The sequence below is a fragment of the Larus michahellis genome, chromosome 19, assembly GCF_964199755.1.
Source record: "Larus michahellis chromosome 19, bLarMic1.1, whole genome shotgun sequence".
NCBI lineage: Eukaryota > Metazoa > Chordata > Aves > Charadriiformes > Laridae > Larus > Larus michahellis.
Genome location: NC_133914.1, coordinates 4,529,996 through 4,543,660, shown reverse-complemented (window position 1 = coordinate 4,543,660; position 13,665 = coordinate 4,529,996). Strand labels below are relative to the sequence as shown.

At 59.6% G+C, this 13,665-nt stretch overlaps 1 protein-coding gene across 1 annotated transcript in view; it reads left to right on the top strand.

Annotated features, from left to right (window-relative positions):
• Positions 1-1,175: 1,175 nt before the first annotated feature.
• The window catches only part of SLC9A1 (solute carrier family 9 member A1), a 32,671-nt gene continuing 20,181 nt past the window's right edge, over positions 1,176-13,665 (top strand). Inside the window, exon 1 of the mRNA XM_074562827.1 lies at positions 1,176-1,642. Within this exon, the coding sequence (XP_074418928.1) occupies positions 1,318-1,642 (325 nt within the window). The 5' untranslated portion in view covers positions 1,176-1,317. The remainder of the gene's footprint in view (positions 1,643-13,665) is intronic.

Here is a 13,665-nt window from a genome sequence, read left to right as displayed (position 1 = left end):
CACCAGCAGCCCGCAGCTCTGCAGGGCACCCCGTTTTCCACTAGCACCCCCCACTCCTGTTCTCCCCCCTTTGCCCCCCCACTTCCTGCACCCCCAGCCCACCCCAAGTACCCCATCCTCCCCGCATCCCCAGCCCCCCCCAGCTCCCCAGACCCCCCCCATCCTCCCCAGCCCTCCTCATCCTCCCCGGCCTCCCCCCACCCCGCACCCCCAGACCCCCCCCAGCTCCCCAGAGTCCCCCCAGCTCCCCCCATCCTCTCCAACCTGCCCCTTCCCCGCACCCCCAGACCGCCCCCCAGCTCTGGCTTCTTTTTGGCCAGAAAACTGCTTGGCCCCTTTTCATGCAACACCCCCCCATCCTCTCCGCCCCCCCCCGCACCCACAGATCCCCTCCCAGCTCCTCCCATCCTCCCCAGCTCTCCCCATCCTCTCCAGCCCCCCCCAGCTCCCCAGACCCCCCCATCCTCCCTGGCCGCCCCCTTCCCGCACCCCCAGACTCCCCCCCAGCTCCCCCCATCCTCAGCAGCTCCCCCCCTTCCCCGCACTGCCAGACCCCCCCCAGCTCCCCAGACCCCCCCATCCTCTCTGCCCCCCCTTCCCGCACCCCCAGATCCCCCCCCAGATCCTGTCCAGCCCCCCCCTTCCCCGCACCACCAGATCCCCCCTACTCCCCGCACCCCCAGACCCCCCCATCCCCCCCATCCTCCCCAGACCCCCCAACCTCCCTGGCCGCCCCCTTCCCGCACCCCCAGACTCCCCCCCAGCTCCCCCTATCCTCCCCAGCTCCCCCCTTCCCCGCACCCCCAGACCCCCCACCCCAGCTCCCCAGACCCCCCCATCCTCCCGGCCCCCCCTTCCCGCACCCCCAGACCCCCCCCAGCTCCCCCCATCCTGTCCAGCCCCCCCTTCCCCGCACCACCAGATCCCCCCTACTCCCCGCACCCCCAGACCCCCCCCCAGCTCCCCCCATCCTCTCCGCCCCCCAGACCCCCCCCAGCTCCCCAGCCCCCTCCATCCTCCCTGCCCCCCCATCCCCGCACCCCCAGCTCCCCCCTCCCTCCCCATTCTCCCGCCCCCCCCCCCGTCCCCACCGCCCTCCTCCCGCCGCCGCCGCCGCCGCCGGCGCTGCCTCCGCCCCTGCCTCCTCCCCGGGGCCGCCCCGGCCGCTGGGTGGGATGAGCCCCGGCGCCGCGGCCGCCCCAGCAGCGCTCCGGCTGTCGGCGGGGCGGCTCCTGCCCCACGCCGCCGGCGGGCCCCCGCCGCCCGCCCGAGCCCCCCGCCGCCCCCCCAACCCCCGCTCCCTTCTCCTCCGCCGCCATGGGCGCCGCGGCCCTGCGCGCCCTGCCCTGGGCCCTGCTGCTGCTGGGGCCGCTGCTGCCCGGCCAGGGCTTGCAGGCCATGCTGGCCTCCGAGCCCCCCCAGGGAGAACCGGCCCCGCTGCCGGAGATGGGGGGTTTCACCCCCGCGCCCCCCCCCTCCGCCCAGGAGATCCAACCGCTGAACAAGCAGCCGGCCAACGGCTCGGGCGAGGGGCACGCCAAGCCCCGCAAAGCCTTCCCGGTCCTGGGCATCGACTACGAGCACGTCCGCATCCCCTTCGAGATCTCCCTCTGGATCCTGCTGGCCTGTCTCATGAAGCTGGGTAGGTCGGCGGCGGCGCGGCGGGGGTCCCGGGGAAGGCAGGCAAGGAGGGACATCCCCCCCCGCCCCCAGCACCCCCGGGGAGGGACCCCCGGCTTCATGGGGCAGGCGCCCTGGGCATCCCAAGCAGGGACCCCCTGAGCATCCCGGGGTGGGACCCCCCGGCTGAATGGGACGGGCACTCCCAAGCATCCCAAGAAGAGACCCCCCCCCGGAGCATCCCAAAGATGGACCCCTGGAGCATCCGTAGGATGGACCCCCTGAGCATCCCAAGGACAGACCTCCCAGAGCATCCCAGGGTGGGACCCCCAGCATCCCAGGGCGAATTGCCCTGCACAGCCTATGCAAACCCCCCCAGGCACCCCAGGGCAGGGGTGGGCACCTCTCTCCCCACGACCTTGGGTCTCTGCCGGAGGCCTGGCAGTCAGGGCAGCGGCACCCCAGTCCCTTCTTGCTCGTCTGGCTGTCCGGGAGCGGGGCCGAAGATGCTCCCCAACCCCTGACCATTCCCTGCTTGGACCAGGTTTCCCTTCCTCCCTTTGTCGCTGACAGCAGCGGGGAGGAAGCATCCAATTTGTCTCTTTGCTTCCTTTTCTCAACCACAGATGCCTTTTGTAACCTTGGAGAAGTCACTTAAAAATCTCCCAGTGCTTCAGCCTCCCCTTCCTCCCCCTCCGCAGCAAAGCAGGGTGGGCAGCTGCCTCCACTGTAAAGCGTCCGGATGATTCCTGCGTTAAAGATAACGAGCATCGGGGGCCAGAGGGTTGGGAAAAGTCACCCGCTACCATGACCCGCTCTGGGAAAGCATCCCTCTGCCAGGGCGGGGGTTGTTGACAAAGTGTTTTCCAAACTTCTGCAGCTGGATCGATACCAACCGAATTACCCCAAAAAGCATGTGATGTGATGTAACTTGCTCCGCGCTCGCTGGCACCGGCGCGCGGGACCCGGCCTCTGGCAGCGCAGAGGTCGAGCTGGCCCCGGTCCCGTCGGTGGCGACGAAGCCAAGAGGGCAGGTGAACTGTTTGCCTCTTCCTGCCTCAGAGCAGGTGACGGGAGGGAGAGGAGCTCTGCCTTTCCTTCATTTTGCGCCTCAATTACCATCAGCGATTTAATAACGCTAACGGCAGCGCTCCTTCTGGAGCGCTCCAGCTTGCCGATTGAAATCTTGCTTTGGGAGCTATTTTTTTAAGCTGGTGCCTGTTGGAAACCGTGCCCTGTCCTGGTCCGGAGGGATCCGAGAGACCCCCCAGGAGCTCAGATCCTCCCTGCCCAGCTTCTCAAAATACCTCATCCCCTTCCCAGCCTGCCGTGAGCGCGCGTAGGCAGGTAAAGCCCCATTTTCACAGTCCCTCCTGGCTGTTTTATTTACATGTAGGCGCAGGAGTGCAAACACTTCAGACCCGGAGGCTTCCTGCCTGTCTGGGAGACAAGCGGTCGGGGCGGAGGGGAACCAGGCGGGATCCGTGGCGTTTATCCCTTCCCGGCTTTGCCCAAAAATGATTTAAGGCACGTTTAGCGACAAAGGTGCCTCTCCATAGGAGACGCAGCCGTGAAATCTCCTTTCTCAGGGCTCACCCGGCGCATGTTAAGCGACCTCTGCTAGCTGTTCGGGGCTATTGCACTGCATTTTCAGTCCTCCTGCCTCCCGGCGCGATGAAATCAGAAATATCTGTGCGGAAGCTGGTGGAGAAAGGAGGGGCCAACGGCACGCCGGCCTGCGGCCCTGCTCCGAGCTTGCTTTGAGAAACTACCGCTGGAAACCACCAGAATGGGGCCAGCGAAAAGCCGCTCCCCGGGGACGTACGTGGTGGGGGACGTGGGGGGCATGGCTGCCCGATGTTCCCCCCCTCCCCTCCCCATGGGCACCCTCCGTCGCGGGCGCCGCGCTGAGGCACTGCGTGAAGCTGCTTCTTCCGCCCTTGCCTGAAGTGAAGGGCTCGCTTGTGCTGCAGGAAAAGTTATTTCTGGCGGTGAGCTGAGCCCCGGCGGTTCTTACGTCTTAAAAGTATTATGCAAGACTGCGTGTGTAAGGGGGTATATTTTAGGAGGAGCCGCCGGGCAAGTTTGGCAAGGGTCCTTCGGAGGTGGCAGGTGATCCTGCAGAGCTCCGGGGATGCTGATTATGCCAAAATCATACCTACTCCTCTAAGAGGGGCTTGGCCCTGGGGCATCCTTTTCCTTGGCCACCTCCCCGGGGTTTTGAAGGGGGTAACGTCGCTTGTTCGTTGTCTTGGCACGTAGTTCCCAAGTGGCTGGTACAGGTGAATATTCAGGCTCAACGACCTGCAAAAATCTCTCCCTGCTCAGTGTCTCAAGTCCCGGCCCCCGTCGATGCCACCCTGGGTCAGAAGAGGTTATGCAGGAGCAGCAAAATAGGATTTTTATTTTTTTCTTCACCCAGGGGTAGCTCTTACACAACCGGGCGCTGCTGCACGCCCGTGCAGTCAGTCTCTGGTGGCAGGAGGAGGCACACACATCTCCAGGCTCCCTAAATCTGACAGGGTTTGGAACGTCCAGTTTGCACGGAGAGGGGAAGGAGGAGGATGAGCAGAGCAGGAATTTGCAGCGCTTCCTCTCTCCCCCCCATCCCGTTTGTGTGCGTGTATTGCTGCGTTGGTGTAACCCCGCAAAAACCTCGAGGTTTCCCCTCTTTTCTCCAAGAGGGGGAATTGGTGCGGTTGGGCTTGGGACCTTCTCCTCCGGCTCTGCCTGCCCCTTGGCTGGGTTAGGGCTGGTGATGGAGCCACGTCTCGCTGCAAAATTGAGAGTCTTTCAACCCTACAAATGGTTTCTGGGCGTCCTCCGCTGGCGTAGCACAGGGTGACCACGGAGAGGAGCTCAGAAGTGCTTACAAGGCTCTTCCTTGGGCCAGGAGATGCAGCTTGGCCCTTGTCCTCTTGCTCTGTTTCTCCTCATCGCACTTGACGCTTCAGACAGCTGTTTGGGCTTAAACGAGTCCCGGCGTTGTCCCTTCCAGGTGACTTATCCCCTCTCCGGCAGCCCTAACTGCCACTTTGTTTGAGGAGTCAAAGGTGTGAGCTGAGCCCTTCCCCTCTTCATGCAGTTTGCGTAAAGTGACGCAAAGGAGGTCGGTTCCTGGAGGACTCACCGGTGGCTTTGTGGGACAGAGGGACATGTCACCCCAGCGTGTCGTGCCGGCGTGGGCTGTTTCTGCTTTGCTAATCCCAGTAGAGAAGCGGAAGGCCAGTGCTGGCTGCTTTACTTAATACTCACGCGGTATTTTAGGACTGTGGAGGAGGAGAGGGGGGTGAGGGACAGCTACAGCCGTGCCTTTCCAAAGCCCCACCACCCACCTTGCAGACCACGGCTTGGCTTTGCCAGTAAAACTGGAGAAGCCTTCGCTGCCGAGGGTCGCAGCCAGGCTTGGACTCAACCTGTTGCATTGCAGCGGAAGGTCAGACCTTTGTAAAACATCCAAGTCGGAAGCCCTCTGTGCCCGACTCCAAGGTTTTGCGAGGATATTGTAAAGGTTTCCGTCGCGCCGTGCCCAAGGAGTGGCAGGGGAGGGCTGGGGGGGGTCTTGCGGCACAAGAACCTGGTTTCCTGGCTCAGGACTGACCTTTCAGCTCCCAGGGCTCCAGGAGACATTCAGGGGAATTCGAGTGCGACTGTAAATATTTTTCCGTTTCAGGGGAAAGGGAAGGAGTGAGTCAGGAATGTAAATACCAGATTGTGGCTAGCAGTGCCTTCGCTGGCTGTGCCGCCACGGGCTGGGGCCTGGTGGCCAGAGCTTTATTGCAAACCACCAGCTCCTGCCCACCTTGGAGAAGAGTCGGGGTTACTTGAGTCTCCAAAGCGTGTCTCAGGCCCTGCCTTCTAAAGCAGAAAAGCACGGGGGTCATGTTTCCATCCTGCGTGAGGAGCCAGCTCCGATGGAGACATGCCCTGCTGTCTGTCTGCGGGGCCGTCTGTCGGCACCAAACGACTCTTCGGCATCTAAGAGCTGCCCAGCCTCTTCGGAGCATCCTGGCCATTCCACCTCGCAGCTCAAATCCGTAGTAGGGACTTGATTTCCAGAGTCTGGAGGGACTCAGGATTCTGGAGACGGCGGCGGAGGGTCCCCGCAAGGCTCTCCGCCTTGCTTTTGCTCGCCGGTGCGCGCTAGACGCTCGCTCGCTGCCTGATGGTGGGACTCCGGTCGGGGTTGGAGCCTGTAGAAATCACCGAGTCATTGCTCCGTCTCTTCTCCCCAAATTCGCCGGATGCTCAGCTTTCTCGTGTCTCCGGGTCGGGGCTGTTGTCTGGGGGGGGGGGGCGGGTTCCCCCTCCCTCCAGACCGTCTGATGGCAGCCAGCACCAACCCCGCGCTTGCAGCAGAATCACCGCGGTGTGATCATCAGGCTGGCGTGAAGCGAGCCGGGGACGGGGTCTGTGCCAAGCGAGCAGAAAGGGCGACCCGAAGCCGTGGGCAGCCAGGCGTTAACGTGGGGACACGCTGCTGCTTTGGGGGGTTGTTTGGTGACACGTGGCAGCCCGGTTTACCGGGCGCGGGGCATCCCGGCGTCAGTTGCCGCTCCTGCAGCAAGCAGTTGCCTTTGGCCAGTGCCGACCATCCCCATCGCTGGTGGTGTCTGGGGAGGAGCAAGATGAAGGAAGTTCCCGGTTCCTGCGAGCTGGTGATAGGAGCCGGGAAAAGAAGAGCAAATCGTGACGGATGCGAGTGGGGTGGTGGAGCCCGGCAGAGGCTGTGGGCACAGCGGGGTGGCTCCTGCGCTTGAAGGAGCAGGGACAGGTTTCAAAACTACCAGCGGAAACACTTTTGCTGGCTGGCAGCGAGATTTGGGTGCTAAAACACTTGGGTGCTTTTAGCAGCTCGCATCCCTCCCCTGAAACTGGGGCTTTTGGAGGGGCCACCCCGGAGGTCCGATGGAGACCTGGGAGTCAGGGACTTGAGGACTGAGAGCTGGAGAGGGACTTTTTACAAGGGCAGGTAGTGACAGGACGAGGGGTAATGGCTTCAAACTGGAAAAGGGGAGATTTAGATGAGAGCTGAGGCAGAAATTCTTTGCTGTGAGGGCGGTGAGCCCCTGGCCCAGGTTGCCCAGAGCAGCTGTGGCTGCCCCATCCCTGGAGGGGTTCAAGGCCAGGTTGGCCGGGGCTTGGAGCAACCTGGGCTGGTGGGAGGTGTCCCTGCCCAGGGCAGGGGGTGGCACTGGATGGTCTTTAAGGTCCCTTCCAACCCAAACCATTCCATGATTTGTTTGGGCGAGGCGTGATAAGAGGGGTAAGAAACCTGTTGCGGTGGTGGCACGGGATGCAGGAACTGGATCTTGAAACCAGACGCCACAGAAACACCCCAGAGCAAAGCCACCGGCCTGGGGACACCGGTGCCACCTGCAAGGCAGAGGGGAAAGGGGATAGCAAAGAAGCGTTGGAAAACGTGCGTCACCCCAGCCTTCGTCATCGCATTGGAAATCCGTGGGTCTGACGTACGGGATGACCGTGCAGGAGATTATCTCTGTTCCCCTTCTGCCGGGCGCCGGGTGGGGCTGTGCCAGGCAGGATTCTTCTGGGGACAGCCGTGGGCAACGCTTGGCTGGTGGGAAGGGCTGCCGGAGGTTTTGTGGGCTGGTTCTTCTGGATCCGTGGGACTGGTTGATGCGGATTCCCTCGCTGAGCCGGAGGGAGATGTTTGTCTTCCAACCTGCCCCGCTTGCCACCGGCTTATTCCATGTGTGGGCTGCAGATACCGAAGTGGCGTGTGGTCTGAGGGCACCCCCGACGTTTCCCCGTTTGTATCGGTGAGCTGGTGGCCGTTCTTGCAGGGGAATGGGGGCTTGACAGATAACTGTCAGGAAAGAATTTTGAAATACTCCCGCAGCTGGTGCCACAAAAGTGTAAATTGTCACGATAATGAATTTAAACAGCCTCTTCTAATGCAGACCTGTTGCATTCCGGCTTCCTTGGCGGGGAATGATGCAAACGCAAGCGGTGGTTTCCCTTTCTCTCTGCTTTGCCATCTCGGAAAGAACAGCCACAGCATTATTTTCCCTCCCTGATCTACCCGTTGCTGGTGTTTGAGCAAAAAAAACCAAACCCATCCAAACTGTTCCCTCCTCGGCTCTGAGAAAAACCATTAGATTAATTAGGGCTGGAAGAGTGAAAGGTTCCCGCTGTGAAATACGGGATGGTGATGGAGTGGGAAAAGCTGAACCTGTCTGTAATCCCAGCCCTAATGTCCATTAAAGCAGAATTACGCTGGGTTTGCAGCCACGGCTTTGCCCCCCTGCAGGGACCCTGTCGCCCGCAGCGATGCCCCGTTCACCGCTCTGCTTTCTGGACCTTAAGGAACCGAAGGTGGTCTTTCATCCCATTTATTAACGAAGGCTTGGACGCCTCCTGCCGGGGGGGCAGGGCTGGTTCCCGCACAGTCTGCAGGGGGGATCGGGGATGTGAGCGTTGACTCACCGACTCCTGCAACACCCATAGCCCTAGGTGGGTGCTGGCCCGGCTTGCAGGGAGACGTTGGGAAGTTGTCCCTCCCCTGAGACCTCCAACAACCCCTCCTGGGGTGGTTTATGGGGTAGAAGCAGAACATGGCGATATTTGGCCGGTTTGGTTCACGTGCCCAGGCACCCAACCGCGGCTTAGCCACGATACCCAGAGGTGCTTGGGAATTAGCAGGGTGGAGAACGAGTCTTTTGCCTGCAATTAGCATGGCTAAATAGAGTCCTTTGGGGTTGGAGAGTTACACGCAGGAGAAGGGGAAACCGGGCGGTGGTGGAGGGAAGAGGAGAGCGTCGTTCTCTGGGTTACGAGAGTATAAACCTGGGGCACCGCGGGACTGGAGCCCCTCTTCTGCGGGAGAGACAGACATCTCAATGGCACTTGTGTAGACCAGAGGCTCATTGGGCTTGCAAAAGAGTATTTCCTTAATGTAATCCTTTCCCTTTTCCCTCCTGCAAGTCCTGGGGTTTGGCTGTAGACTGTGGAGCTGGTGGAGGCTGTAGAGACTGTCCCAGGGTCAGGCAGGAGTCGGTCCTTTGCTAGAGCATCGTTGGGTACTGAGAGAGGAAACTTTAAAAGTAAGCAATAATGAGGATGAATTACTGCAGCTGCCTCGTAAACATTTCTTTGCTTTTTTTTTCCCCCTCTCTTTTGAGTCCCCGAGGCTTAATTTGTTCAAATAAAAACTGAAATCCATCCGGAATACTCTGTGAAAACACAGCCTTGCTGAGCGGCGACGGAGCTGGGTTCCGCCTCTCCCCTGCGCTGGCTTCGCTGGGCTGCCCGGGGTCGTCGGCGGATTCTTCTCGCCCGTCGGGGCACAAGGCTGCTGGCGTAGGTTTGATAACAGCCTCGGTGTTTTGAAATGCGGGCCGGCAGCTTCAAAGGGAACGTCAGAGGAGCAGGGAAGTTGTGGTGATGGTTTGGCTCGGACCAAGAATCGATGCTTGGTCCTCTCGCTTCACGGTGCCGGCCGACACACCGCCTTAGGCAAGCTGTGCGATCGCCATCTGTTCTGTATGGTGTTTGGTATCTCGCTTATCTCTCTAATTTCCCAACATCTTCCAGTTGTGTGTTAATTGAGGGATGGCTATCTCGTCGTGTTTTGTTCTTCTGCTCTTTCCTCGGGCGGAAGAAGGCATGTGTTTCGGCTTGGGAAGGAAGAAACGGAATTCGAAGCTCTGCAGACGGGCAGGCGCGCACACGTTGCTGCGTGTTGGTCAGAAAAGGTGAGAGCCAAGATTGATCATTGCTTGGAGTGGAGAATAAATTTGGTGGTCTGTCACCTCTGGTGGCGTGTCACCTTTTGGGGGGACGTCACCCCATGGCTTGGGGTTCCTTCCCAGGAGAGCTTGACCCACCTGCGTGCCGGATTTGACAGGGATGGGGTAAGGACTTGTTTGAAGTCGAGGTGCTGTTTTGAGAAGCCTGAGCGGAAAGTTGGAGGATGCAAAGTACTTTTTGTAATCGGAAGGGAACAAATGCGTTTCCTTGGGTTGCCCAGAAGTGACTCATAAACATCAGAGCATCAATGGTCTTTGTCTCCAGAAAGTCGCAATACAATCAACCTCGAGGGACCGCTCTTCAATTCTGCTTAATAGAGGGTGCTGGTAGGGAAATAATTCTCTTTATCGAGCCTGCAGGACGCACATATGCAGAAGCAGACTGCCTTTTGCCGATTTACCGCGGGGTTTTTTTCAGTGCCTGGAATTATTCTGCACGTCACAGTCACGACGCGCTAAAGCTTAAATGATGTGTTTGGTGAGACGGCAGCTTCCCACCCTGCTGCTGAGGGTTTTAACGGCGCAAATGCCGCAGGCGCAGACTTAAAAGCACGCGCAGGCCTTTAAAACGAAGAGCTGGTGTATCCAGCCCTGCTAGTGCCTCAGTTTCCCTTGGGAGCGCTTTTCCCACGGTGGCCCCGGTCCCTGGAGGGTGCGTTTTTGCAACGCAGGGGCTCCTCTCCTGGCTGTGAATGCCGCGTAGAGGGGAGAGCATCTGCTCCTGGGAGCGCTGCTGTTAGCTTGGCTGGGTGTGAAATAGCATCGCCTGCGTCCCGGCTCGGTGCAGGAGGGATGCTGGAAGGCTGAAATGGCGTGTGACAGTTCTCCAGCCCCCGGATCTCACCAGCGTGGGCTCAGCAGGTGGGATCCTGGGCTGCATCGAAAGCAGCGTGGGCAGCAGGGTGAGGGGGGGGATTCTGCCCCTCTGCTCCGCTCTGGGGAGACCCCACCTGGAGTCCTGCCTCCAGCGCTGGGGCACCAACAGCAGAAGGACACGGAGCTGTTGGAGCGGGGCCAGAGGAGGCCCCGGAGATGCTGGGAGGGCTGGAGTCCCTCTGCTGTGGGGACAGGCTGAGAGAGCTGGGGGGGTTCAGCCTGGAGAAGAGAAGGCTCCGGGGAGACCTTAGAGCCCCTTCCAGTCCCTAAAGGGGCTCCAGGAAAGCTGGGGAGGGACTCTGGATCAGGGAGGGGAGCCATGGGACAAGAGGGAACAGTTTTAAGCTGGAAGAGGGGAGATTTAGATGAGATATTGGGAAGAAATTCTTGGCTGTGAGGGGGGTGAGCCCCTGGCCCAGGTTGCCCAGAGAAGCCGTGGCTGCCCCATCCCTGGAGGGGTTCAAGGCCAGGTTGGACGGGGCTTGGAGCAACCTGGGCTGGTGGGAGGTGTCCCTGCCCAGGGCAGGGGGTGGCACTGGGTGGTCTTTAAGGTCCCTTCCAACCCGAACCATTCTGTGATTCTAATATCTCCGCGTGCCGAAGGCCAGGGAAGAGGTGAAGGTGTCTGGGTGCGCTCGCCTTGGCTCCCGTCTCGCCGCTGGCGTGTGCTGCGAGCGGTGTTGCTTTGTCTGGGTTTGCAAAGGCCGGTAGTAATCAGTGATAATTGCAGTTACCTCCTCCCTCCCGTCGGAGTGGAGACCAACAGGTTATTTCCTGAAAAGCTTTTGTTTGTCTTTCCTGCCCGTGTTCCCGGTAGGAAATCTGCCCTTCCTGGGAAGGGCGATTGGCATTGCTCTGCCTGGGGAGTTTGTCCGTGGTCACCTCGGGCTGGCTCGGCTTTAACTCTTCCCAAGGCTTCGAGGGCCAGCAGGAACCGTGGATTAAACGCTGCGCCATGTGGTTGAGGATGAGGAGCTGGGAGAACGACCATAGCCTTATTTTAGGTGACCGGGTACCGTCTCTTCACGTCTCCTTGAGTACCTTCTGCTCCGGAGCAATTCAATAGCCACACTAAACAGCGTGAAGTTTGGCTCTGCACCCTGCAAAAAGTAATTCAGATGGTTTTATTGCAGAAATCCCCCAGCTTGAGGCCGCCGTGCTGCGCTGACCTCTCCTAGCCCAGCTATTCGTGGCATCCAGCGCCTCTTGCGACAGCTGAAGCCATCTGGGAAGAGCGTGGCCGCTGAGCGGTTATGTTTAGCTCCTGGCCCCTTTCCCCGGAGCATAAGCAGTTCTTCTAGACCTTCTTCTATTAGGCCTCCTCAAAACGCTCAAATCCAGCTGCCGTCGCTGTTCTGCTTTCGAAGGGTTTAAACCCGAACGAGGATGCCGTTGCCCTGTAGAAAACTCAGTTTTCCGGGGTAAACCACGTGTGCCAGGCAGAGCCCAGCCATTCTGACTTGGCTGCGCCATGCACCCGTCCAGAGATGGTGGAGAAGACTCAAAATGAGTCTTGGGAGCAAGAGCAGAAGCGATTTGCCTGGCAGTTTGTCCCCGTGCGCCTCCGTCCCTGCCTGCCCAGCTCCTGCTGGATGGGTGCCACAGGCTGGTAAAGATTCGTAGGGTCCCGCCTTAGAAAAAACCCCGTGTGGAGGAGCCTGAAGGCTTCAAACAGGTTTGCTAATCTCAGCCTGCGGTTTGGGAGCGGCCTTGGAACGTGCCCGTTAGAGGAATGTAGTCACCGAGTCAGCGGGGATTGGGGTTACCGGAGCACCCTGAAGTCAACGGAGATTTTTAATAGCCAGCTTGGCACCTAGCGCCAAGCCCTCCACCGGCTTCTCAAAGCTTCTCTTGGGGGAGAACGTTGGGTTTTGCAGCACCTCGTCTGGAGCTGGGGAGAGGGGGAGGAGAGCGGCTCTGCTCACGCTGGGCACAGCTGGAACGGGAAGAAGTTTCTTCAAGACGCGATGGGAGCCTTGAAGCCTCCCAAGCCATCACCGCTTGCTCCAGCAGCGTCTCCAGCTGGCTCCGGGTTTTCCTCCCTGTTTAAAATGCTGTAGCTGTTGGGTGACAGGCCAGGGCGCCGTGGGTTTCTCAGTCTTTAATAGCAATTAGGTCTTTCTTAATATCTGCTTTTCTTGCAGAGTGTCCTTGGCTTTTCTTCTGATTTGAAGGAGAAGCATTATCTAAACATAGGACTGGAAATTGGGAGCTGCCGGGTTCTCACACCAGCTCTCACGCCGTTCACTTGGGGACTTGGGCAAGTCCATTTAATGTCTTTTGTCTCTCATTTCCTTTTTACAGCTGGGAGGAAATTAATACCAGCTCTATAAAAGACTCCCAATTGATCTGTTAATTTCTTCTGAGTGCTTCGGAGATAAAATGAGGGTACGTGCCTTTGCTGCATCGGTTCTCCCTGCTCTCAAAAAAAAGAATATTCAAGTGTTTCCACTAAACGCCTCTGTCTGTGGATTGCCATCACGGTGCGTTATGGCAGTGCCCGGGCACTTTCTCCTCCCAGGAGGGTGATGGTGGCCTCCCTGTCCTCCCCACTGCGTTCCCAAGGGCTCTTTCACAGAATCCCAGAATCCTGGACTGGCAGGGGTTGGAAGGGCCCTCTGGAGATCACCCAGTCCAACCCCCTGCCAGAGCAGGGTCACCCACAGCAGGTGGCACAGGAACGCCTCCAGGCGGGGTTGGGATGTCTCCAGAGACGGAGACTCCCCCACCTCTCTGGGCAGCCTGTGCCAGGGCTCTGCCACCCTCACAGCAAAGAAGTTCCTCCACATGTTGAGGTGGAACTTCCCATGGTCAAGTTTGTGCCCGTTACCCCTTGTCCTGTCCCCGGGCACCACTGAGAAGAGCCTGGCCCCATCCTCCTGACACCCACCCTTTAAGTATTTATCAGCATTGATGAGATCCCCTCTCAGTCTTATCTTCTCCAGACTAAAAAGACTCAAATCCCCCAGCCTTCCTTCATAAGAGAGATATTCTGATCCCTAATGATCTTGGCAGCGCTTTGCTGTCCCCTCTCCAGCAGTTCCCTGTCCTCCTTGACCCAGGGAGCTCAGAACTGGACCCAGCGCTCCAGATGTGGCCTCCCCAGGGCAGAGCAGAGGGGGAGGATGACCTCCCTCCACCTGCTGGCCACGCTTTTCTTGATGCCCCCCAGGATGCCATTGGCCTTCTTGGCCACCAGGGCCCATTGCTGGCTCATGGTCACCCTCTTGTCCACCAGGACTCCCGGGTCTCTTTCCACAGAGCTGCTCTCCAGGAGGTCACCCCCAGCCTGTCCTGGTGCAGGGGGTTATTCCTGCCCAGGCACAGCACCCTACACTTGCCCTTGTTGAATTTCAGGAGGTTTCTCTCCTCCCAACTCTCCAGCCTGGCCAGGTCT